This window comes from Harpegnathos saltator, unplaced genomic scaffold (assembly GCF_003227715.2).
Source record: "Harpegnathos saltator strain DR-91 unplaced genomic scaffold, Hsal_v8.6 scaffold599, whole genome shotgun sequence".
Lineage (NCBI taxonomy): Eukaryota > Metazoa > Arthropoda > Insecta > Hymenoptera > Formicidae > Harpegnathos > Harpegnathos saltator.
This window is the reverse complement of record NW_020230425.1, coordinates 1319051-1346349: the sequence shown is the minus strand read 5'-3', so window position 1 is coordinate 1346349 and position 27299 is coordinate 1319051. Positions and strand designations below refer to the sequence as shown.

The window sequence follows — 27299 nt, the reverse complement described above, 5'->3', positions numbered from 1 at the left end:
AAGATTGTAAAATGTCACGAATCATAATGAATTTTATTTAATATACGCAAATGTATGGATAAAAAATATGAAATTTCTTATACGATTTGTCAAATTCCTCATATATAGAAACAGCAGTACGAAACGTAAAATTGTAACATATGAATATATGAGTATAATCTTAAGCCATGGACTCTAATAGAGATTAAATATTATTCACAAACCTTGGTGTATACCATCCTTATTACATTATTTGTCTCTACATGTAGGAGAAACTATGTCATTCTGTTGTACTTGTTATCTGTTGTACTTCTTAATGTAATTATTTAAAACGACATTTCCTTTAATCATCATATGTTGCACTTTGAATAATTATCCGGAACAATCGTGCGAAACGCGAATCATGTTTCCATGGTGATGTTTCTCCAGTTACGAGTCTGTATACGCATCAGGTCCTTCTAAACAGTTACATATTGCTCTATAATATTGTTCTTTAATATATTTCATATAAAATTTATAAATAAAACAAATAAATGGCGACCGCGATAAAAGAACGTACAATTCCGACTATAGATACGCTGGTAAAATACGATACTCCGGTTTTAATCACGACCTATCCTGAAAAGGTATAGTGATTTGTGTGATCAAGTAATTATTTTCATATATCTCCATAAATTATTGTTTCTCAGCAAGTAAATTATTATAAGAATATGTATGAAAACGTGTATAAATAATATTGATACAATATTGACTTTTTTATGAAAGATACGTAAAGAGCCAACTCTGACCAAAGTTAGTACAACTGTTTGTAAAGTGCAAAAAACGATTCCAGCTGATATACGACAAGAAACTATCGAGATTTTAAACAGAATTTTGCCACCGAAAGAATGGAAGGAAGACGGTCAGATATGGTCTCAAAGTGTAAGTTCAAATAATTTTATGTATATATATATATATATATATAATATATAATATAATATATAATATATAATATATATATATATGTGTGTGTGTGTATATGTATATATTATCAATACAATTAGTTAATACTTTATTAATTAAATAATTAAATTTGTAATTTTTGAAATTGAGAGAAAACTGAAGAAATAAACATTATTTCTTCCAAGATACAATTATATCCTATGAAGTTGATCAAAGGATTCGTTAGTTTATTATATAGTATATTTCAGAAATAAGTGACCAAATTTTAAGAGCATATTCTGCTTACTGTAAGGATGAAAAAATGTCATGTAAATATGGCTCCAGAAACGCTTCCTTTCCAAGTTATAAATACTTTTTATTGAGCATATTTCTAGCACATTTCTGAATAATAATTACACAAATAGATGAATTGGCAGAGAAGGCCCCATTGCTTGGTTTGCACGATCTCCCGATATAAACTCCTTATGGAGACATCTTAAGACTCGTTTAAGAAATTCCTGTTGCTACCGTAATATTCCGAAATCGTATTATCGCTTTGTGTGGCAAAATTTGAAATACTCTGGGAATTTTTGAACATCTTCAACAATCCATGAGACATTGATACGAGACATGCATTGGTGCAGAAGGAAATCATTTCCAACAATTTCTTTAATGAAATATTCTTATCAAGGTTTGTTGTAAATAAAAAGTGATGATAACTTAAAAAAGAAGCGGTTTTGGATCCATATTTTTCTGGATATTTTTATCCTTATAGTGAGTAAAGTATGCTCTTAAGTCTTCTTAATCGTATATTTAATTATTGCATATGTAGTGTTCCAGAAATAGATGGCCAAACTCTCTTTAAGAGCATATTTTATTCACAAAAAGGATAAATTTTATAATAATATAAAATTAGAATCTTAATTGTATCTTTAATTATCACATATGTACAGTATATTATTTTTTAATTATATAACGATAAATATGTAATGTTATTTAGATTTCAAGTACTCCCGCAACAAGGCTGGATGTGATAAACTTGCAAGAGCAGCTTGATATGCGATTGCAACAAAGACAAGCTAGAGAAACTGGCATTTGTCCTGTTCGCAGGCAACTCTATACACAATGTTTTGGTAAAAGATTAAGATTATTCATGATTTTAAACGAAAAATGTGTTTGCGGGTGAATGCTTTATAAGTCTCACATCATTGCTTATTGCTCAGATGAGTTAATACGACAAGTTACTATAAACTGCGCCGAACGTGGATTACTCTTATTACGAGTAAGAGACGAAATTAAAATGACACTGGCTGCATATCAGACATTGTATGAAAGTAGTATTGCTTTCGGAATGCGTAAGGCATTGCAAGTACGTAGATCTTTACAAGCATGCAAGTAGAAATTTGATAAACTTTCAGCAAATTAAATCTGTAAGATATATGTATATTCATTGCAGTTAATGTGAAACACTTGTTATTATAGGCCGAGCAAGGTAAGGAAGATCTGATCAACACGGCGGAAGAGTTACAATTGCAGAAAATCGAATTGGAGAAGGTGGTGGCAGAGTTGAGGCTCAAATTCGATCAAGCTGACAGAAGATCAGCTGAATTGAGGGAAGCGGAAGAAAAAAAGCATATGGAAGAGGTGCAGTTTCTTAAGAAAACGAACTTGCAGCTTAAGGTAAAAAATGTTCAAAGTGATTTAGTTTTTGATATAGAATATTCTCCTTTTACGTTCTTATCATATATAAAGTTATATTACTCACATCGTGTATCGTTGCCCAGTTCTAATAGAGATCTACAATCAGTTGAAAATTATAATTTTCAGACTCAATTGGAAGGTATCATAGCACAAAAAAAATAGGAGACTGGAAATAGAATGGAAAGATCAATATAATTCAAAAGAATTTGCACGGCGAATTACAATATTTTTCTATAGGTATACGTATCGCATTTCTATGTAGATTACTGATAGTTAACCGCAATTTAACATAGGATATAACCATTCAAGTAAGATTGAAAAAGCTATGTAAAAATTCAATAAATACACACTTTACAAATAAGTTCATAAAGATTTATTGCAGCGATAGTTGCAAACAGATGAATTGTTTTTATCTTATCACGCATAATCACCTTATTATTCTTTTCAATATTAAATTTGGCAAAATATCTCATGTGAAATATATCACTATTTCTTATTGATTAGATTTATAACTTCAGCAATGGATTTGTAGAAAATTAATATAAAATGTCACAAATTGTTACAATATTTTTTCTTTTCATTAATTGTAATGCTTAACTATGATATCTATAGAAAAAACAAACAATTATATTCTATATTCATTATTTTTCTTACTGTCTCGAATAAAAAATTAATTGGGGCGATTCCCATATATAAAAATAAAAAAAATCGAAGTTAAAGTTTATATTTTATGAGACTAATTTGTTCGATGATTAAAACTGAGATATAAAAATAAAAAAATTCTTTCATGGTCTTAAAATAAATTTAATAGTATATTTGATAATATTTTGCAGTGCTTATAGAGATTGCAAAATTAAGATATGTTTAATGTTTGAAAATAGCTACATATATCTGAACTTTAAAATATTTTATGGGTAAGAGTTATAATCTGCACCATACAGCTATATTCGAAAACAATATAGTTTACGATTTAATATTCGGCACTTTTTAAATGCTTTTCATAGTACATTTTTATTGTTAACGCATTACGCTGCGAGGACAGAGTTGAGAAAGGAAATAAAGCAAAAAGATGAAATATATGTTAATCATTTTGTATGGTAATAGAGATATTCAACGAAATACAGTACGAGATAGTTTTTACGTGAGACAGTATTAATATTGGCACTTCCATTCTTCGTACATCAATAACTGAACATTATTATTATTATTGATCTGACAATGTATTCATATTGTGATATTAATCCGGCTTGGACTCAGCTTGCATGCCGGATAAGACTTACCGGTGTACTTAGATTTAATAGATCAACTCAACAAAATACCGTTTAACAGAGTTAGACTTCAAGTAACGATATTCCGTTGAATCATTTTCTCTTTGCACACTTACACTTACTCCGCGCGATATATTAGCACATTATTACAGCGATCAGTGAACAATTTTAATATACCAATATTCAACTACCATCCTTTCTTTTAAATGCCTTTGTTCTAGATACAGCGAAGTTAACGGATTCGCTTAATTTCACTTATTGGTCCCGCATTCTTAATCGCACTTTAAGTCGCAGTTTCGCTTATTTACATACATTGGAAAATTGTTGTCTATTCATATTATTTATCGAATAAATACATTTTAACAGCATATCTTTTTTCTGGATTAAGAGATAATGTATATATAGATACTTAGTATAAAATAATACTCAAATTCCTAAGGCAAAGAATATTAATATTAATATTATATGAATATATATTATGAATGACGACGTCTATTACGCGTAAGCTGTGTGATGTCTTAAATTCTTCAGAATTTCATATATATCTATATATATTTTGCTATATATATATATATAAATTATATATAGCAGACTATATATGGATATATACAGGGTGCTTCAAAAATACCGGACCCCCCGGATAACTTTGCAAGATCAAATTTTCACGAAAATCTTTAAATACAAAATAATCTTTAAGTACAAAAGTTGTAGGAAATCGAGTAACGGACTTAATAGTGACCTTGAATTTGACTTTGGCCATGACCTTTAAGGTCATTTGGAGGTCAACTTGAAAATTTAAATGGGAACCCCTATTTTTTATTACACTTTTTTTCCACCAATTAATTTGAACAACTTTTGTCTAACACATTTTTTTATTTACCTAATATTTTTTGAGATATTTGAGGAAAACTTGGTACCTTTTTCAATATTTAACTTACGATATCTCGCTAACTATTTGTCGGAAGAAAAAGTGGTACTAGACTTTCTTGCTTTATTTAGTTTCAAGAATATATTGTTACAATAGTACCATGATTCTTGTTAATTCAATGATTTTGAAATTTCCAAAAGTCAGTTGACCTCCAAATGACCTTAAAGGTCAAATTCAAGGTCACTATTAAGTCCGTTATTCGATTTCCTACAACTTTTGTATTTAAAGATTTTAATGAAAATTTGATCTTGCAAAGTTATCCGGGGGGTCCGGTATTTTTTAGACACCCTGTATAAAATGATATATATGATGTACATGTGTGTTTTATAATTTGTAGACACACACACATATTCAGTCACGTTGTTAAATATATTACATTGACAGATGTAATATTTTCTGATTAAACATCGAAACCATCAAATTATAATAGTTTATATCTACTTGATTTTATAATGGCTCCTGGATGTTAATAATATATATTAAAAGTAAACCAAAGTTTAACATTGTTTTTATTCTTATATGGATTTGCTTTTACTGAAATGAAACGTAATGCGTATATCAGATTATCCCCATATAAAACGTATGTTTAAAAAAGCAAATAAATAAAACAATATATAAATAATATAATGGGCCATCAATCACTTAATCAATTACTTAAAATCTAGAATTTAAACATCTCCACCGTTATAATTATTTATAACATAATTTACAAGATATTGTTAAAGTATAGTGTATAAGATATTGTCAAATTATAGAAACAACAGTTTTAAAATACTTCTTTCCATCACAATGGATATAAATAAGTGTAGTACAAGAAAATGGACGTTATAAAATGCTACAATGCATATACAAAACATAATTATGAGACCCTTATGTTATGTGACGTTGTAACTGTATAATCTTATAATCTTATCATATCTTAAAAATATATATTTTTTTAACAAAATTATTATAAATATACTCTCAATTAGACAGAAAAACGGAAGTACATGATCCTCACCATGCGTATAAAAAAGAATGTAATCATATTTAACGATTCTTTGTTGGTATATTAACTTTAACATCTTTTCCCTCATTAATATTTCTATCGCGTGTAGGTACCTAACTACTATGTGGAAATAATACGGCAAAATATGACATAAATATATATGTCTTCGGACATGTATATATTTGCCATTACTTGTTCAAAAATAAAGGATATTGGAATCAAGAATGAGCGGTTCTCTCAAAGATCCGCCTCAGTTCTATCATGCCATTTCTTATTGGAATATTAATTATCTCTTTACTACTCTCTGATTTATCTTTCTTTTAAGTTTGTTTTATTCTTTAAAATATCTGTGAATTTCAAGTTAGCAAAGTCCCAAGTGTATTGGCATGAGGCACGATCTAAAAACGTAATTGACAATGATATACAAAAAATGTAGTAGCACGATATTAAACATCAAAAATTGAACATTAAAATGCGTAATTGTACCAATTCTTATAACACACATCGAATTCATAGAGTTGCGTTTGATACATACACATATGTATACAGGGTGTAATACAAATGGTAGTTACATATAGTTCTAAAACGTTAAATGTATCCGAAAAATAAAGGATATTTTACTGCAAATATCTCTTATTTTTATATTGAATATATAATATGTTTGTGTAGAGTCTACATACCCAGAAATGCTGCTTGTATATATTATATAAAAAAGAAAGAAAGAAAACGTGCACGTAGTCATTTATGTCACGATAACATGCACTGATATATTCGAAATATTCAATTCTCTCATTCTCAAGTATACACATGTGTGTATATAAATTTATATAAATGCATGATTTTATTCTTATATGTGTATATATGTATGCATATCTAAAAGTAAAATAGTACACGATAAATTCGTGCGATTGCTAAATATCGAAGTAGTAGAAAAGCTCCGCCGATTTTTACCAAGTATATTTAACATCAATGCTTTACACCTACTCATTAAAATGCACATCTGCCGTCAATGACGACCTTTTTTCGATCGCTTCCGTTTCTTTCTTTTTGTGGATGCGACCGTGATATTTGCATTTGTCTTAGAAGACGCCGTTTCACTTGCATCAGCCGTATTAGGAGAATCTGTCTTGTCTTCCACACCACTCATAGCCGCGTTATTCCCCGCGATATCTTCACTTTCGCTTTCGGCATCGCTCACACCGGTGCCAGTTATACTTTCCATGTCGTCCTCTGCATTGCTCAGTTCCAAGGATATAATTTTCTCTCTCAAAGTCTCTACCTGATTATAAAAATATACACATTGTAATCGTCGACGTAAATCAATCCTCGTGCGCGCATTAGATTCTAGCATTACAACGGTGCAACTAACATTGTTTCGCGAAATTTACATATCTTGATGTAAATGTAAGATATATTGCACAAGCGACGATCTAAAAACTTTGCGATGTTTATAAGTATAGCGTAAATAAAAAAATAAAGACTACAATGCGTGTGTTGGCGAAATATCATATTCGATTTTAGTGATGTTAGTGTCAATTGCGTATATTAAGATATATTGCATCAGCGACGCAACTCTTACTATCGCTTTCGGAACGAAACTTCACAAATTTCCAATCTTAACACAGAAAAAAATTATTTTTTGTTCTATGATTTTCAATCTACTTTTAATTGATTCTGCTACGTATCTTTCATTACATGCAACAAAAAGTACATCCAATGGAACCGACATAGATAAAGTCAGTTGTGCACATGTTACATAGAGATGCATAATTACAAGCTTCAAGATACATATACAAATATATGAAAACCAAATTACCCCATAGCTCAGAAGGAAGTTGTTAGTGAGATCAGTAGAAGTGACATTCATAATTCAAGGTGGTGCATAACGTATCGTCGTAGTAAGCGACGGAGTCTTGAAACAATAAACACAGTAACGATTGAATAAATGATACACAGACTATATGAATGCTTGTAAGCATAAATGTACGAGAAAACCTCCCTAATGGACTCCGATCTTGTACTGTATATACGCGCGTAAGATGTCCTGAACTAATCATTTATAGAGTGATATCTACAGGATAACTATCTGTATCATAAGTACAAAAAAGGGAAAAAGGGTACAAATCAGGAAGGTTTGGTGCACAAAAATAGAAAATTATTGCAACAGTGATCAGTTTGTGATCATGCTTTCTCGCTTTCTCTCTCTCTCTCTCTCTCTCTCTCTCTCTCTCTCTCTCTCTCTCTCTCTACTCTTCTCTTTCTTCACTCCTCTGCTAAACGTGTATTTATGTGCTTTAACGCTGATGCAAGTTTTAGGAATAATAATACCTGACGCTCAATGAGCTTTTCGACGTATTCAACGGTTCGTACACGACGTTCGCCCGTCACCTCGTCTAGGTATTCCTCGGTACGCCGAGTGACCTTCTCGTCCACTACTTTCTCGGATTCGCGTATCTCTTTAGGGGGACCCACTTTACTGCGTACAGCGAGCTTAGGAAAATCCGCGCTAGACGGCCGTAACGTAGCAAACTATGATAGCAAGACAGACAAATGGAACCGTTGTAATAACATAATATTTGCTCTTTCTCGCTTGTTTTTTTTTATGCAACGCTTAACGTGTTAGAGCTTTAGGCGAGCAGGACAGCAATTAGTAAAACAATTAGGTTAAACACACAACTCCGATACAATCAAGCTTGCGGGTTAATTGTATAATATCTTTCTCTCTAGAGAAATTCTCGTTATATATTACATGGATCACGAAAATTCACATATTCTCTCGAAATATATTCTAAACGCTTACTTCAATCGGTTTCTCTTGTTCGTGAACAGGATCAGCCGCCGTATTGATCGCTTCAGCCGAATCACGAGTATCTTCCTGCTTATTAGTGTCCATTATTTCGCTCATCTTTTTGATCACCATCTGTGCCTGGAGTGCATCCTATAAGCACAAAAAGAATATCAAGATATTATCGAAAGAAATACGAACGCATACAATTAATTATGATTATATTAGTTTTTTGACACTTTTTTAACATGTCGGATCGGCTTCCAATTTTACCTGCTCGAGAGACTTAAGACGCGCTTGACGCCAAGCGGCACGTTTTTCCGCTCTAAGTGCTCGCTGCTCCGCTGGGCTCAAAAAGTGTTCTTCGTCTTCATCCGAGATAAGGCCCTTAGGTTGATGAGAAACCGAAGATCAATTTTAAATAAGTTCGATTTAGATCGTTGTGATTAAGATAAAAAATTTAATGACCCAGTGTTACTGACTCGAATATTGGTTTTAATTAAGATATAATAAATTAAAGTTAAAACAATACCTCTTGTATTAATCGTTCTTTTAAACGACGTTCCGCTTTCGCCGTCCTCACACTGCTGGGAACATTCTGGATAAGAGGGATCGAAGTTCGCGAGCTCAGTCGGCTACTGGAAGGTAACGAGCATGCATACTGGCGAATGATTATGCGTATGCTATATAGACGTAAAGTTTATTCGAACAATGTACACAAAAGCAACATAAAATCGATTCCCTTTCTCTTATTCGGATTGTTCAGATCGTTCGTGGCAATTTGTAGTGAATGAATATAAGTTCATTTTTTTCTCCTCAAATACCGATGAGACAGTTTGTGTAAAAACGCCGCTATCAAAACGCAGTGGAATCTTTCGTGTTTCTAATGTTGAAGCAAGCAATATCAATATTTGGATATAAGATATTTGACATTGAAACATCTAATTTAAACATTATTCAGCCTCAAAAGAATGAGAGCTTGAGAAAAAATGTTTCAGGAAATACTTATTTATTAGTATTTAATTTTATCTCGAGTCTGCCATAAGTTTCATCTATATCGTTTGATAATGCTTTTCCACTCGTTTCGTATGACAACAATCCGGCACAAAAGGTTCACCATATAAATCAAAACCTAATATACACAGGCGTGAATATACAGCGTAAGAGCATGTGCAAGCTGGTGTAAATTTGCATCTTGTTGTCGGTAGCAAATAAAGATACAAGAAACGTAGTAATGTCAGGATGCATGCAAAACACAATTAAATAATAAACATCAGACGTTGGTAAGCTCTCGAGAGGTGGTGAGCTTTTCCCTGGTGAATGAATACTCGGGTGCGTCAAGATCTCTCATGTATCGATTAATGACGTTATGCAACATATAGTTGTACACGCACACTACGTCAAATTTAAGAAAAAATTTTGCAATGCGTTTCGAATTTCACCAACTAGCCTGGGAAAGAAGAGAAGAATAGAAGACGGAAACGAAAACTTCACCAACGTACTTGAATATCGTAGTCGTAGTGAGACAAATGATCCATTTAGTATATAACAGACATCACGCACATACGCATACGCACACTCACCGTATACCCATACATACATACACGCACATATAGAAATTAATGTACTCTAATGTCAAACAAAATTATATACAGTGCTAAACGTATTATATACATAAGAAAGCTTATTCGAATACTGCAAAAGTTACCCTATGTAAACTGTAAGATCGATGTCAAACCACAGATACATCCACACACGCACGCACAGCCAATAAAAAAAATAAAATAACAAATTTATAAATTTATAAAGAAACCGCCCGCTATAATATCTAATTCGTTACGCAAGAGCTAACTCTTATATTTATTACTCATGTATATTAAATATTTAATATAATCATATGATATTTTTTCTCTCTTTCTTCCTCTCCCCTTCCCCTCTCTCTCTCTCTTCCTGATATAATTTATATTAAACGATAAATATTACTACTTGATGCATACATAAACTGCATGTCTTGATGCATCTTGCATAATTATCGAAATAGAAATAATTTTAATGTGAAGAATAAAGCTTACTTAGGTCGGCCATTGTCATCCATTGGGTCCAAATCTTCGAGACCTTCATTTTCGTCAAGTTGTGCCCATGATTTGAGTTCGTCTCGCGTCAAAGTTGCAATCTTTTTTTCTGATAAAATAAAAGTTGATGATTAATGGTATTTAATATTTGTAAAATATTCTTTAACAATTATCATCACGATTCTACTTTATATTATATTGCGGATCCTATAACATATTGCAGAAAAAACGAGGAAGAGTTGAACTAAATGTAATAGTTGAATTAAACAAGTAGTTTCGTTAGCTAGCTGGTTTTAATGTATTAAAAGAAATCTATAAAATGGATGTCTATAAATGGAAGTCTACAAGTAGGATGAAATAATACGATAATTATATACATGTTCAAGTAATCTCTTACCTTCCTCTTGTTTCATTTTCTCTACCTCATCTTGACTTAAAAAACTGAATATTTTATCTGTAACAATAATGTAACATGTATACATACAAGATAAAAAATCGACTAATAATAACATTTTATATCACGATAATACAATAAGATCAAAACAATAAGCGAATCATAAATTGTTAAAAATATTTTAAAAAATGAATCGTTTTCATTTACAAACATTTCATTCTATTTTATTCAAACTTTTTATTCATACGCATTTAAAATTTATTTTAATATTAATCCAAATAATCTTCCACGTATTAAAGAAAATGCGTATTCTCACCTGGTTTAGGGGACGGTTTCAAGTGTTCTTCCATAGCACTTTCGAATAATCTCTTCTTATCACTGACTGACATTTTTGTCAGTGGTGGTGTCGGGGATGAAGTTGGAGACTGCTATATTTTTGTGATATTTATATAAATTATTATCAATAATTAATATTACACTGAAGTACATTTATATACTTGTGTACATGTAAAATATACGTATATATAAGTACACAAATATAATTTCAATACATATATATGATATGTAATATACAGGGTCTGCCAAAAGTTCCGGAACGGCTAATTATTTCAAAAAATAATGATTGTTTAAAACAATGTTTGAAATAAAAGTTGTAGGCCTTAAAAAAAGCTACCAGATATTGATAATTGTTTGACCTTGGAATGATCTTGAGAAACGTTATCAAGGTCGACATAAAAATCTTAAATGGAAACTCCAATTTTTTATTACACCGTCTTTTCCACCAATTAATTTAAACAACTTTTGTCTGAAACATTTTTTTATTTGACTAATTTTTTTTATATATTTAAGGATAACTTGATAACTTTTTCAATATTTAACTTACAATATCTCGCTAATTATTTATCGGGATAAAAAATGGTACTAAACTTTTCTATTCTATTTGATCTCAAGAATATATCGGTACAATAATGCTCTATTTTTTTGTTAATTTATTGATCTTTCGAAATTTCAAAATCAAATTAACAAAAGTCAGGGCGCTATTGTAACAATATATTCTTGAGACCAAATAGAATAGAAAAGTCTAGTACCATTTTCTATCCCGACAAACAGTTAGCGAGTAAGTTCGTAAGTTAAATATTAAAAAAGTTACCAAGTTATCCTTAAATATCTCAAAAAATATTAGGTAAATAAAAAAATGTTTCAGGCAAAAGTTCAAATTAATTGGTGGAAAAAGACGGTGTAATAAAAAATTGGAGTTTCCATTTAAGATTTTTGTCGACCTTGATAACGTTTCTCAAGGTCATTCCAATGTCAAACAATTATCAATATCTGATAGTTTTTTTTAAGGCCTACAACTTTTGTTTCAAATATTGTTTTAAACAATCATTATTTTTTGAAATAATTAGCCGTTTCGGAACTTTTGGCAGACACTATATACAGGGTGTCTCATTTTAATGTCCTACCCCAAATAACTCTTCAGCATTGAAGAGTTATTTGGGGTGGGACATTAAAATGGGGGACCCTGTATATATGTACAACATGAGAAAAAAAATACCGGAACCCCGGAATATATCGAAAAATATAATTTTTATGAAAAAACGTTTCAGACAAAAGTTGTAGAATTTTAAGTAACGCATTACATAGCAATATGTATGACCTTGAATAACATTGTCAAGGTTATGTGGTCATGTTAAATTTTTTAAATGGAACCCCCTACTTTTCATTACATATTCTTGTAGCCTATCTCGAGGGCTTTCCAAAACACTATAACTGAATGTTTTTTCGTAAGTATTTTACGAGTTACAAGATTTAAAAGTTACAGTACCGCCGACATTAGCATTATCCAAGGTGTACTGCGTGGAGGTTGCACATCTGTGCGATTTCGACTTTCTCTTAAAATACAAAGTGAAAGGAATATTAAATATTTCGATTTTCGAATTCGAGCAACAGTTAAGAAACAGTATTAGTATTAGTAACAGTATTAGTCGTCACTTGTATTCAGTCATTATTCTTCAGTATTGTCTTCAGAAAAACTTTGAATTGATTTAAGTATTAATTTATTCGGTTTGACTAATTCTTCCGCTTGTCAATATGCTACGTCTTTCAGAGCGAGGACGCATATCTCTTCTGATGATGAGAGGATGGGGTGATCGATTAAGGTCGTATAATGATGTAAAGCAGCTTTTTAATGAAACATTTCGTGATCAAGATACTGCCATTTCAAAATCTACTGTTGAGAGAACAATAAAGCGTTTTGAAGAAACTGGTAATATGAAAAATCGTGCAATATCAGGTAGACCTGTATCAACAACAAATCCAGAAAAATCATTAGATGTTTTATAATCCTCCATCGAAAATCCGCATGATTCTACCTGCAAAATAGGACCTGCAAAGTAGGACAGCAAAATGATTTAGATAAAAAATCTGTGTTTAAAATATTAAAACTTAATAAATTTTATTCTTATAAAGTCCACCTCGTGCAAGAGCTAAGTGATGATGATTTTGATAGGCACTTTGAATTTTGTGAGTTGATGATGGAAAGAATAGATAAAGATCCTAAGTTTTTTCAGATGAAGCAACATTTCAGTTAAATGGCTATGTTAATCGACACAATTGTAAATTCTGGTCAGATATAAATCCTAACTGGATTCAAGAAGCACATACGCAGTATCCACAAAAATTGAATGTTTGGACAGGCATTTTGAATAATGTTCTCATAGGTCCATTCTTTATTGAAGGCAATCTAACAGCGATAAAATATGAGAATATATTGATACAATACAAAGAAATGAAATAGTTCCAGCGATACAAGCAATCACGGATGACGACTTCGAGAATACATGATTTCAGCAAGATGGTGCTGCGCCACATTATAGGAGGGACGACCGTAATTATCTGAATACAGTATTTCCTCAGCGATGGATAGGCAGAAAAGGACATATAGAATGGCCTCCTTGATTGCCAGATTTGTCACCTCTTGATTACTTTCTGTGGGGCTATTTAAAAAACAGAGTTTATAAAACGAATCCACAAAATCTGGCTGATTTACGAAATCGGATTCTTGATGAAGCTGCTATTATTCCTATTGATTACATTCAAAATGCCATTTCATCTTTTTACGATAGGGTAGCTTTTGTCAAACTGTTGATGGTGGACATTTTGAACAACTGAACAATTGAACTATAAATCTTTCCAGTCTTGCCGTAGTTGGGTGGACAATCTTGCTTTAGTTGGCTGGACAATTGACAATCTCGCCTTCGTGAGCTAGGCATCTTACTATAAAAAGCTCGATAACTTTGAAATGACTTACTTAAAGCGGGTAAGCTTTGAAAAGATCTGAAGAAATGCTACAAAAACTTATCCTGTAACTCGCAAAATATTTAACGAAAAACAATTAAGTTATAATATTTTGGAAAGCCCTCGAGATAAGCTACAAGAATACGTAATGAAAAATATATGGTTCCACGAAATGTTTCATTAAAAAGCTGCTTTACATCATTATGTGATCTTAATCGATCATCCTATCCTCTTATCATTAGAAGAGATATGCGTTCTCGCTGAAAGACGTAGCATATTGACAAGCGGAAGAATTAGTCAAACCGAATAAATTAATACTTAAATCAATTCAAAGTTTTTCTGAAGACAATACTGAAGAATAATGACTGAATACAAGTGACGACTAATACTGTTACTAATACTAATACTGTTTCTTAACTGTTGCTCGAATTCGAAAATCGAAATATTTAATATTCTTTTCACTTTGTATTTTAAGAGAAAGTCGAAATCGCACAGATGTGCAACCTCCACGCAGTACACCTTGGATAATGCTAATGTCGGCGGTACTGTAACTTTTAAATCTTGTAACTCGTAAAATACTTACGAAAAAACATTCAGTTATAGTGTTTTGGAAAGCCCTCGAGATAGGCTACAAGAATATGTAATGAAAAATAGGGGGTTCCATTTAAGAAATTTAAGATGACCTTCATGTGACTTTGACAACGCTATTCAAGGTCATACTGATATTACTATGTAATGCGTTACTTGAAAACCTACAACTTTTGTCTGAAACATTTTTTCATAAAAAATTATATTTTTCGATATATTTCGGGGTCCCGGTATTTTTTCCTCATCCTGTATATATATGTGTATATGAATAATATGTTAGTAATTAAACATGCTTTTTTGAAACCCACCTCAACCTGAAACTTGCCATCAACAGAGCGTGCTATCTGTCGTTTGCTAAAGGAAGCCTTAGTGTCAATATTTCCACTGCATTCAGGAGCAGTTAAAGGCGTTGGGGGAAGTCGGAAACGTGCATGTGCAGGTTTTTCGCAGAACATAATTTGTGAAGGGGGAGAAGTAAGTGTATCCTGCAACGGTCGAATTTGTCGCTCGTTTGTAGGCGATGCGGATTCGACATGAGACGGATAAGCATTGTTCGAGCTCTCTTTTAAAGTTGGCGGCAGATCGGCAAACGTAATACTACGTTTCGACAAAGACTTTTTCTTCGTCGGAGAAGGTAAGGTTTGCATAGAAGTGGAACGTTCGAAACTCGCTGCCTTAGCAGGAGTGGGCAGCGTGGATGATTTTGACGAAGAAAAGTCTCTTGACGTTCCAGCTGTCTGATTTGTTCTTGACTAGATAAATAAGATGGAAAATTGTATTAGTCAAATTATATTAATTAAACAGAATGCGATATAGAGCGAAATAAATATCAAAGTTGTTCCTTATGATACAATTCGATACGTACGAAGCAACTGTGACAACACACAAAATCATTTCATTAATATAAATCATGAAGAAATATTGATTGTTTCATCACCAATGTACATATTTGACGGACTTCTTTTGAGTGGATTTCAAAAAATTATATCAACAGTCAACATAATGGGTATGATAACTATAAAATAACTATACAATAAATTATAATAAATAATAAATAGTTCACAATGAAGATTTAGCATATTGTCAAATACATTCGACAGTAATCAATTCATCAGTAGTTGAATCACTAATGTTGGTCTGCCTAGAAGTTAAATATATATGATCTCATACTTTAAAACAGATTTATTTCGTATGCTACATATATGTGTGTGTATGTGCGCGCGCACGCGCGTGTCATACAAAATCTATATAGAATTTAAACAAGAATTTCAAACTTATTTGTCCGATCATTTGTTCTCACCATGATCATATATATATATATATATATATATATATATATATATGTTTAATAGTATCTCTTTCAATTGTACTATTATTGCAATAAATCATGCAACTTCGCGCATAATTTAAGTTACAAACATATGGTCGACATGTTAAACATTCTTTCATTTTATAAGGCTATCCTATATTTGTACCCTATTCATCGTACGTATTGATGTAGTGGAGACTGTCGTGTATGCCAGACGTATTCGGTGATTTTTTACTCGTTTTGTTTTGCGACTATACTCACTGAATTAAATAATACGCATTCATGTAATCTGTAGAAAATAATATTCAATATGATTGTATGTATCTCATCTTACTTGGAATCTTACATCTTTTCACAAAAATGTTTTATTTGTCAAACACAAGAATTTAAGTTTTAACTGTTCTTATTGCTTTGTATTTTTTGAATTCAAGTTTTAAGTGTGAATATATACAGATATAGGTGTACGAGCACCAGTCTTCTGAAACAATCTTCAATATTTATAACGCATCTAGCTAAAATTAACGATAGTTCAATAGTACAAATAGTAAACTCAAGGTAACATTAAAGAACAACGGAGAAAATATTACAAATATGCATATAGATATATTCAAAGATGCCAAAGTTTAGTTATCGGATTGAAAAAAAGATAAATACAAAGGAAAAATAAAGATTCGATGAAAATTTTTCCACGGTGTAACAGTCTCCTCTACCGCAAGATACTATATGAAACAACAACAGTAAATTGATAATTCCAAGTATTACATTACAATAAAATAATGCCCTCCAATTATATTCTTCCTATCTAAGTACAATTATGAAAAAGTATTCTCATTTTAATATATTTCACAACAGGGATAACTATTAACCACTTTCAGAAAAATTATGTGCATAGGCAGATCATCTTAAAAATGTCCAAATTTCATTCCTATGCCAATCAACTAGAACTTCAACATTAACATCTTTGAGATAATTAGGTAAATATTAGCTCTTATCTGATAGTTTGTAGTTATATATAAACATCTGGTCCATTAGAATTATGTGAACATATAATGCTTATAGAACACATACACACACACATGCGCGCAGACACACATGCGTGCGTGCACGCATGTATATGTCTGTGTGTGTGTGGATTTAAATATGAATGATGATATGAATTAATTATAGTAGTACTAAATGTACTAACTATCAAGACTATTAAAAAGTCTAACTCAGTCAAAGGCCCATATTTCAAATGTATTCACAACAACATTACAATTCTTAACAAATTAAGATGTTACAGTTTTTTCCGTCAGAGTTTGCATTTAAAATAGGATAGTAAGAAAGTTTTCTGAAATATAAAATCGAAAGAAAATGAAGACATTGTAATTTTTTAAGTGAACAGATAATAGGAGCCAAATGTGAAGAACTTTATGTAAATCAAGTTTTAACGTTTTTCGGTATTCTTTGATTATGACCAAAATATTTCACATTAAAAGTAAAATATACAAAGAAAGTGAAATATGGAAAAAACTAAAATAAAGTAAAAAATAAAAAATAGGATTTAAAATTAAGCCAAGAAAAAATTAACTCCAATGTACAAAAAAAACCGTGACAGAAAAAGAAATAGTGTTTATAATATCGTGACATCATTTAACATTATACATATACATATATATATATAAAACATATATATAAAACATATATATAAAACATAATACATATGTGTGTGTGTGTGTGTGTGTGTGTGTGTGTGTGTGTGTGTGTGTGTGTGTGTGTGTGTGTGTGTGTGTGTGTGTGTAATAATAAGTTAATGATTAATGAGATTGTGCAATAAGAGCAATTATCGTGAGAATTATTGTGCGCTTTTTTAAAATTAACAATGGTATATAGACGATAATTCAACTAGGAAATATGTTGTATACTAGGTGCGCAACTAAGTTTCCAGGTTTCACACATGGATGGCGCTAACGACACATGTAGTTGACATACATGTCTGAAGTTGTGTTTTTTTTTATAACTTGGACATCTGCTAACATTAACCAGTCGTAATACCAACACATATCGCAACGCAAATATATTTTTTCTAACAACGAAGATGTCGAGTTTTGTGCCAAATAAACAGCATTTGCGGGAAGCTTTGCTTTTCTGCTTTAACTTGAAAAAAGGTGCAGCTGAAGCACGTCGTTTGCTTGAGGAGGCCTACGGCGAACAGGCACCATCGAAAACTACCTGTGAAGATTGGTTTAAATGCTTCAGAAGTGGCGATTTCGACACTGAGGACAAGAAGCGCTCCGGAAGAAGACCAAAAACAATTGAGGACGCTGATCTGCAAGCGTTATTAGATGAAGATGATACGCGAACACAAGATCAACTTGCGGAGCGGCATTAAACATGACTCGCCAAGGTATTTCCAAACGTTTACCATTTGCCATGGGAAAAATTCAAAAGGAGGGAAAATGGGTGCCGCATGAGTTGACTGAGAGACAGATGGGAAATCGAAAAGCCACTTCCGAAATTTTTCTCTTGCGGCATGAAAGCAAGAGTTTCCTGCATCGAATTGTTACTGGCGATGAGAAGTGGATATATTTCGAGAATCCCAAACGCAAAAAGTCGTGGCTTTCACCTGGCGAAGCATTAACATCGACGGCACAGCCAAATCGCTTCGGAAAGAAGACAATGCTCTGCGTTTGATGGGACCAGAGAGGAATCGTGTACTATGAGCTGCTGAAAAGAAGCCGGGCGAAACTGTCAATGGGCATCGCTACCGACAACAACTGATCAATTTGAACCATGCATTACTCGAAAAACGGCCAGAATGGGACACGAGACACGAACAAGTGATATTACAGCAGGACAACGCTCCGTGCCAGCGCACTTCCATCGTCCAGGACATCATCAAAACGCTGAAATGAGATCTGCTATCGCACCCGCCATATTCGCCAGACCTGGCCCCTTCCGCTTATCACTTGTTCCGGTCGATGGCGCATGGCTTGGCTGGGCAACACTTGGCCAATTTCGAAGAAGTGCAAAATTGGTTGGATGAATGTCCAACCAATGATTTCGGTCCAAAGACGCGTCGTTTTATCGTCGCGGTATTCATGTATTGCCAGAGAGATGGCAAAAATGTGTAGCTAGCGAGAGACGATACTTTGAATAAACCATTTTTTTGTATTTCTCTTGAAATTTTCCATTTTTCATTGATCAAAAAACCCCGGAAACTTAGTTGCGCACCTAATATATGTACATACATATATGTGTATATATACACACACAACTATGTACATATATACAGGGTGTCTCAGAACTTTGGGACACGGACTCCGTAGGGATATAGAGCTAAGTGAGAGGAATAAAAAAGTCCTGTGCCATAATGTGAAAATCGTAATAGTTTTTTAATTATAACAGCGCAAAGTTAGGCGTTTTCCACGCCCAACGCGGCCTATAGACGCTCCGCGGCAAGCTGTGTGCGAAGGGGCTGAGCGATAACGCAGCTCGTGCTGACCGTCGCGCGGCGTCAAAGCGCTAAGACGCCATCGCGACAGTCAGTGCGAGACGCATTATCGCTCAGCCCCTACGCACACAGCTTGCCGCGGAGCGTCTATAGGCCGCGTTGGGCGTGGAAAACGCCTAACTTTGCGCTGTTATAATTAAAAAACTATTACGATTTTCACATTATGGCAGAGGACTTTTTTGTTCCTCTCACTTAACTCTATATCCTACGGTGTCCCAAAGTTCTGAGACACCCTGTATACAGGGTGTCCGGAATGTGATCATTAATATTTTGTGTACTGGTAGATTGGGTGTGGTCGAGAAGAAAAGTCATGTACCGTAATGTCAAATTGGCAATAGTTATCGAGTTATTAATTGAAACATGTGAGCCAATGAGCGCGTAGAGAGCGCTGGGCGGCCGCCTCTTGTCGCTTGCGCTCGCTCGCTCGTCGTTCGCGCTCGCTCGCTCCTCGTCGCGCGCGCACGCCTCTTGTCGCTTACGGTCGCTTTCGCCGCGCGAGGTAAGCCATCTTCTTATACACAGAGCCCGTCCTGTCGCTTTCTCGTGCGCTCATTTGTTTACACATTTTAATTAATTTTAATTACGGAATAAATATTGAAAAAATTGTAAAATGGCACAGGACTTTTTTCATTGTTTTAACGAGTTCTACCAGTACACAAAATATTAATGATCACATTCCGGACACCCTGTATATATATACAGGGTGAGGGGTTATAAGTTTACAACCTGAAGTATGATACCTGAAGGTAAATTAGGTTAAGACAAACATGAAAGTCCCATACCGTTTTGCGAGATTCGCAATAATTATCAAGTTATTAATGACAGAAATCTGAGGAATGGGAGCGCGTCGACATAGATGATTGGAGAAGCGTTGCAGCTACTCAGGCCACAGCGCGGCCCACTCGACCCAGCAACTATTGGCGGCGTGCGGCGAGACGTAAGTCTGGCGAGATAAAACAACGAATAGCGGCGCATTGTCTTTCCCCTCGCTGCGTACTGGCAACAGTTGTTGGATCGACTGGGCCATGCTACGGCCTAAGCAGCTGCAACGCTTCTCCAATCATCTATGCCGGCGTGCTCCCACTCCTCAGATTTCTGTCATTAATTACTCGATAATTATTGCGAATCTCGCAATAATTATGCAAAACGGTATGGGACTTTTATGTTTGTCTTAACCCAATCTATCTTCACACTTCGGGTTGTAAACTTATAACCCCCCACCCTGTATATATGTACACACACATGTACATACTCACAAACACATGCACGCATGCGCTTGTGTATATATATATATATATATGTGTGTGTGTATGTGTGTGTGTGTGTGTGTGTGTGCGCGTGTGTGTGTGTACTTGTGTGTGTGTATGTGTGTACTTATGTGCGTGTATATTCTTTATACACATATATATAATTAATCTCTCTTGGAATTATATATTCTAATTCTGCTATTATATGCATTATATTACAATGCCTTCTTAGAATAAATTTAATATTTGCCCACATCTTAACAGCAAGGTATAAAACAATTATTAGCAATTTCCTTTTATAGACGTATCGTGAAAATTATCACGTGTGTGGTCATAGAATACTTTTTCCCCTTTTTTATAAATATGTTATTATCAATAAATGATTTTATGTAGAAAATATTATATGCTCTTTTAAACCATTTAGCCGAATGTAATACAGAACAATACCTGTGTGCTTTAACTAGACATTGATTAAGCATCTGTTGCCAAATTGACAGTGATCCTTAAATTATACCGTAATCTCATCTTTATAATTACTTTGTTACATATGATTAGAAAACATACGTAGACGTATAAGAGATATGTAATGCTATATATAAATATATAATTGAAACTCTTATTTGAATAATCAAATTGTCCATTTAAGATTATAATAACGAAAAAGGATGAGGACGCTTAAAAACTTGCATACATATACTCTTATTACATCAAAAAATTACCAATTCATGTATTACAAATCACCTATTCTTAAGGTTACTCATTGTGCAACTGTGAAAAATCACGCACAAACGAGTTAAACAAGATTAACAAGATGTAGCAACTATATATCATGTATGACGCATGAATATAGCGCAAATAAATCCTAAGAATTAAAGTACAAATATTATTAAAAAGATTCCATTAGGAATATGGAAAGTTTTGCGCTACAACTCCTCTAACTATCACAGAAATATTTTCCTTCATTATCCTACATCTATATAAACAAAAAAAAAAACAAGCTTTATATGCGTATATATATTGTATATACGATAAATTTCTAGTCGGGTAAGATATATCACTTAGGATCGTGTAATGTGAAACTCCGTTTTTATCAAAGCAAACAACTAAGTGTGAACTTCAGCCCAGCGTATTAGCGTAACTTCAGTTAATACTTAATGTCGTAGTGGCAGTATCAGTAATAAATGGAGTAACAATAACTATGCCGTACAACACTTGTGTGGACATATAAAAACGCAATAAACAGTGATTTATATCTGAGTTAATGCCGAGTTATATCCGAGTAGTAACTCTTAGAATATTTTATTATGGCACAGCCCCGCGGAATCAGAGGCATGGACGCAGACACAGAGAAAATGAGTAGAAAGATGAACGACTCACTCCTGTTAGAGGGCATCCAAAGTAGCACTATCATCTTCCACTGTCTGTAAACATGTGAAACATCTCTCTTTTCGGTGCTCAAGAGAGCATGCGACGCTAAAGACATCGACAACTGTATATTTCATGCACCACTTAAGGGTACCTATAGTGAAATAATTTAATAGATTTTATTTACACGATGACAGAGTTATTTACGAATAATTCAATGAAGTCCAATATAGAGTTTCTATTGCGTAAGAAAAGTAAATGCAAAAATGCAAATAAGTTCATTTGAACATTCAGACTTGAAAGAATAATGCCGAGCCGATTTTAATCAAACTCTACGCAAGAACAATTCAGAGTTCTCTCTTATTTGAGATATATTTTCATATCGATTTTTTTACATAGAATCGTCTTTTATTTGAGACAATGCTCTTTTACTTGAAGATTTAAAATACTCCTGGTAGTGTGATAGTGCCAAAATTTCCGGCAGTGATAAAAATGTTCTCTAACGACGGGAGGAAATAATTTATATGTTCAATTTAGGAAAAGTATAATTGGCGTATTACACATATAAAATAAATTAAAATATCGAAAAACTTCCGCCCTTCTTCTTTCTCTGTCTCTATTTCTTTCTTTTTCTATCTTTCACTCTTTGTTTCTATAATTTCTATGAAAAACTCTACAAATGCGCTTATGCACGTACGGCTACATGTATATATATATTTATATATATATATTTTTTTTTCATTTTAGGATATTTCAATTTTTTGAGTCTTTGTTATATATATGTAGGACGCATATATATATATATATATATATATATATATATATATATGTGTGTGTCCTACATATATATAACAAAGACTCAAAAAATTGAAATATCCTAAAATGAAAAAAAAAATATATATATATAAATATAAATATATATGTATATATATATATATATATATAACATAGACTTAAAAAATTGAAATATCCTAAAATGGAAAAATGAGTAAATAAGTCTGGTTGTATCTAGCTGAAAATTTCTAATATTCCATGTAAAGCGTTTCCTAAATTCTATACAATAATTGAAGTTTCCCCCAATATTAAAAAATTTTCATCTAATGACAAAAATAAATGAAATATAATATATCCGTATATTTTTTTCTATAAATCGACGACATATATATACATACATACATACATATATATGTGTGATTAACATAAAAATCTTAAATGGAAACCCCAATTTTTTATTACATCGTTTTTTTCCACTCTAATTTTTGTTAATTTGATGATTTTGAAATTTCCAAAAGTCAGTAATAAAAGTCAGGGCGCTATTGTAACAATATATTCTTGAGACAAAATAAAGCAAAAAAGTGTAGTACCATTTTTTCTTCCGACAAATAGCGAGATATCGTAAGTTAAATATTGAACAAGTTATCAAGTTTTCCTTAAATATCTAAAAAAATATTAAGCAAAGAAAAAAATGTTTCAGACAAAAGTTGTTTAAATTGGTAAAGAAAGACAGTGTAAAAAAAAATTGGGGTTCTTATTTAAGAAAAGTAATGATCAGTGAATATCTCGAAAGTGGTGCCATTTGTAAACAAAATAGTATAGTTGTTTTATGTCCTCCTTGAAATCATACAACTTGTCCGAAACATTTTTACTGAAAATCGTTTCGTTGAAGAATTATCGACATGCGTTTTTTTAAAATAGGACACCCTGTATATGTATATACAGGGTGTTCCATTTAACTTGAGAAATAACTCGATATCAAAATAACTCAAAAACAAAAATCGCTAAAACACGTGCCAGACGAATTCCGAAGATGAGTAAAATGGCATGATTTCTTTTTCATTTGGTGGACGTCCTTAAAGTGATTTTAAGATCAACTTTGTTATATCAAATGAAAACTTATATTTTTTATGACGGAAACATATTCTACGTAAAAAAGCAATTAACTTTTATCTAAAAAATTTCTTTATTTGATCATTACTTTCGGAGACATCGTACGAAGTAATTCCGATTTTTATTCGAAACGAATAAAATAAACGTATCACAATAAATGCTCAAAATGACGGTTTTCCATTTCCAAACATTTTGATCTGATTAAGAATGCATATTATGCCGATTAACTTCTCCACTATTGGTAAAAGTAGATTCATCAGAAAATCGCGATCATATGAAAATCTCATGTTTACAAGTGTTCCGTATCTCGTGTTTATATTAAACATAAAGAAGCGCGATCGCGCTGCTGAGATGATTTGACTTTTTTTTGTAAACAGAAGAACACGCGATATTAACAGTGCGAATTTGTTGCTACAGTTCTCTTGAATATTTAGTCGATAGATTACAGTGATGCAGTAAACTTCGAATTAAATATGGAATACCTTACCACTGCAGATAAAGTTGAAATGATTTTCATTTACGGTGAAGCAGGACGAAATATTAATGACACGTTCAACTTGTATACTTTGCGGTTTCCTGAAAGGTGCCCATCGCATTGTTCATTTTATCGAGTAGTATAACAATTTTCTGAAGATGGTAATGTTCAACCAAAAAAAAAGGAACCGGCGAAAGACAGCTAGAAATGAAAATAATGAAGCTGCAGTATTAGCTGCAGTTGTTCAAAATCCGAATGTCAGCATTCGATCAATGTCTCGTGCCTTTGGAATATCTCGAATGAATATACACCGAATTTTGAAGTGCCGCAAATTCCTCCCATGCCGTTACATCAAGAGCTTCACGGAGATGATTTCGAAATCGAGTGATATTTTGTGAATGAGCTCTTCATCAACTTGATGAAAAATTGACAGCAACTTTTTTCTTTTGGTCTTATTTTCTGATGAATCTACTTTTACCAATAATGGAGAAGTTAATCGGCATAATATGCATTATTGGTCAGATCAAAATCCGAGATGGCTTCGCGAAGTAGAATATCGTCCATGGTCTGTCAATGTTTGGTGTGGAATCATTGGCAATAAAATAATAAGTCCTTTTTCCATCAATGGTACGCTGAATGGAGTGAAATATGGAAACTTCTTGGATGTAGAATTACCCGTACTACTCGAAGTAAGCCTAGCAGATAGAAAAAATATGTGGTTTCAGCAGGACAGATGCCCAGCTCACTATTCGCGTTATGCACGCCAAATAATGAGTCAGAAATATCCTGATCGCTGGATAGATCGGGGAGGTCTAGTTAACTGGCCGGCGAGGTCATCTGATTTAACACCGTTAGATTTTTATTTATGGGGCCATCTTAAAGAAAAAGTTTATCACGATCGACTAATCACACCAAAAAACATAAAACAGCGAATCCGAAATGCCTGTCGCGATATACGTCCAGAGGCTTTATTATCAGTGCATAGATCTATTAATTGCATTAATAAGTGTTTGGAAATGGAAAGCCATCATTTTGAGCATTTATTGTGATACGTTTATTTTATTCGTTTCGAATAAAAATCGGAATTACTTCGTACGATGTGTCCGAAAGTAATGATCAAAAAAAGAATTTTTCAGATAAAAGTTAATTGTTTCTTTACGTAGAATATGCTTCCGTCATAAAAAAATATAGGTTTTAATTTGAAATAACAAAGTTGACCTTAAAATCACTTTAAGGACGTCTACCAAATGAAAAAGGAATCATGCCATTTTATTTGTCTTCGGAATTCGTTCGACACGTGTTTCAGCGACTTTTGTTTTTCTTTTTTGTTTTGAGTTATTTCGATGTCTCAAGTTAAATAAGACACCTTGTATATGTATGTATGTATGTATGTATGTATATATGTATGTACGTATATATGTATTAGATGAAAAAGTATAAGTTATATATTTTTTGTGTCAAAAGCCATACAAAGCAAATGAAAAGAAAACAATGCCAATGATAAGGAAAGAGTGCATTATCCATATACTAACAATTAATAAATTATTGAAGTTAAAATTATGATACATGCAGTATTATAACAAAAGAAATTATATGTATTTTTAATTTACATGTAAATTAGAATAATAATTTCTTTTTTACTTATGATGTCATTTGTATTTCCAATGATACGTATATACGAAATGTTCCGGAACTACCGTCAACATAAGAAAATCGCAAATATCAAGTACGCCAAGGTCCAAGTAAAAAAAATAAGGACATTTCAATGTCAAAACATTAATAGTTCTCTAATTGTAATCAAGTATAAATGTAAGAATTTACAAAAAAAATAGATATAAAAGCAGTAGAAATAAATTTCTTGAAGAAACAAATCGATCAAATCGATAAATAAAGCGAAAGACGGTAATTGCGGTACATTATATGAACTATATCTATTCTCAAATCAGTTTTTCTTTGATATAAATATGAGTAACTTAAAGAAAACAATGCAGTATAATACTTACATTAGGATTTTGAGCTGCTAATGTATGTTTACTCATGACAATGGTAGTGGTTTTAAGATCTTTGGTACCTCCGGGTGATTTTGGCGGTATCATATCAACAGGACTATTTGATTTGCTTACTAATGATTCCGCTGCTCGTACGACGTCTAATACCTGTGCCAAAATATAATTATAAAACTTAATATGACGTATGTAAGTTTATATATATGTATATATATATAAATATCTTGTAATTATCTTAATCAATTAAATTTTTTTAGAAATCTTGAATCCTCTCCACGGTCATCTTATAACTTCGAAAATGAGAAAATATATTCTTAAAACTTGCAAAATAATAACTTGCAAAATAAATACGTTTACATAATTTCTAAAATAACACATTCTTAAAATATTCCTAAAACCTTCTTTTTCTAACAATCCAATCAATAACCGTAAAATTTACGCAACAAAATTAGGAAAAAATCTAACAATCAATAACCATAAAATTGATATGATAAAATTACATGAAAAAATGTAGTAATAAAAATAATATAAAGTTAAATTGTGCATATCGTAATAAATGTGCAGTAATTTATTGATTGTCAAAGAAAGAAAAGAAC

At 32.4% G+C, this 27299-nt stretch overlaps 2 protein-coding genes across 12 annotated transcripts in view; one reads left to right on the top strand and one right to left on the bottom strand.

Annotated features, from left to right (window-relative positions):
* The first annotated feature begins 15 nt into the window (after positions 1 to 15).
* Dnali1 (Putative inner dynein arm light chain, axonemal Dnali1) lies at positions 16 to 3251 on the top strand. Its single transcript, XM_011143457.3, has 6 exons — positions 16 to 605; positions 745 to 900; positions 1901 to 2033; positions 2124 to 2269; positions 2383 to 2580; positions 2728 to 3251. The coding sequence occupies exons 1-6, from the start codon at positions 513 to 515 to the stop codon at positions 2761 to 2763; spliced, it is 762 nt and encodes a 253-aa protein (XP_011141759.1). The 5' UTR covers positions 16 to 512; the 3' UTR covers positions 2764 to 3251.
* Positions 3252 to 5461: 2210 nt separating this feature from the next.
* scrib (scribble planar cell polarity protein) overlaps positions 5462 to 27299 on the bottom strand; it is a 43353-nt gene continuing 21515 nt past the window's right edge. For 3 of the 11 annotated variants that reach the window (XM_019842059.2, XM_019842063.2, XM_011143449.3), the window contains 10 exons: positions 26701 to 26853; positions 15230 to 15673; positions 11353 to 11464; positions 11040 to 11096; positions 10643 to 10751; positions 9103 to 9208; positions 8844 to 8957; positions 8586 to 8723; positions 8114 to 8314; positions 5462 to 7064 (listed from right to left, as the gene is read on the bottom strand). In XM_019842059.2, the coding sequence (XP_019697618.1) occupies positions 6792 to 7064; positions 8114 to 8314; positions 8586 to 8723; positions 8844 to 8957; positions 9103 to 9208; positions 10643 to 10751; positions 11040 to 11096; positions 11353 to 11464; positions 15230 to 15673; positions 26701 to 26853 (1707 nt within the window). In that variant the 3' untranslated portion in view covers positions 5462 to 6791. Of the gene's footprint in view, positions 7065 to 7601; positions 7698 to 8113; positions 8315 to 8585; positions 8724 to 8843; positions 8958 to 9102; positions 9209 to 10642; positions 10752 to 11039; positions 11097 to 11352; positions 11465 to 15229; positions 15674 to 26700; positions 26854 to 27299 lie in introns of those variants that run through there. The other 8 variants (XR_002162821.2, XM_019842060.2, XM_025304206.1 and 5 more) reach the window with 8 other exon arrangements.

Excerpts from the sequence above, each read along its gene's own strand:
- Dnali1 (XM_011143457.3), top strand. The coding sequence starts at position 513 with ATGGCGACCGCGATAAAAGAACGTACAATTCCGACTATAGATACGCTG. Across the intron at positions 606-744 it reads TCACGACCTATCCTGAAAAG|ATACGTAAAGAGCCAACTCT; the intron begins GTATAGTGATTT and ends TTTTTATGAAAG. Across the intron at positions 2,034-2,123 it reads ACTCTATACACAATGTTTTG|ATGAGTTAATACGACAAGTT; the intron begins GTAAAAGATTAA and ends CTTATTGCTCAG.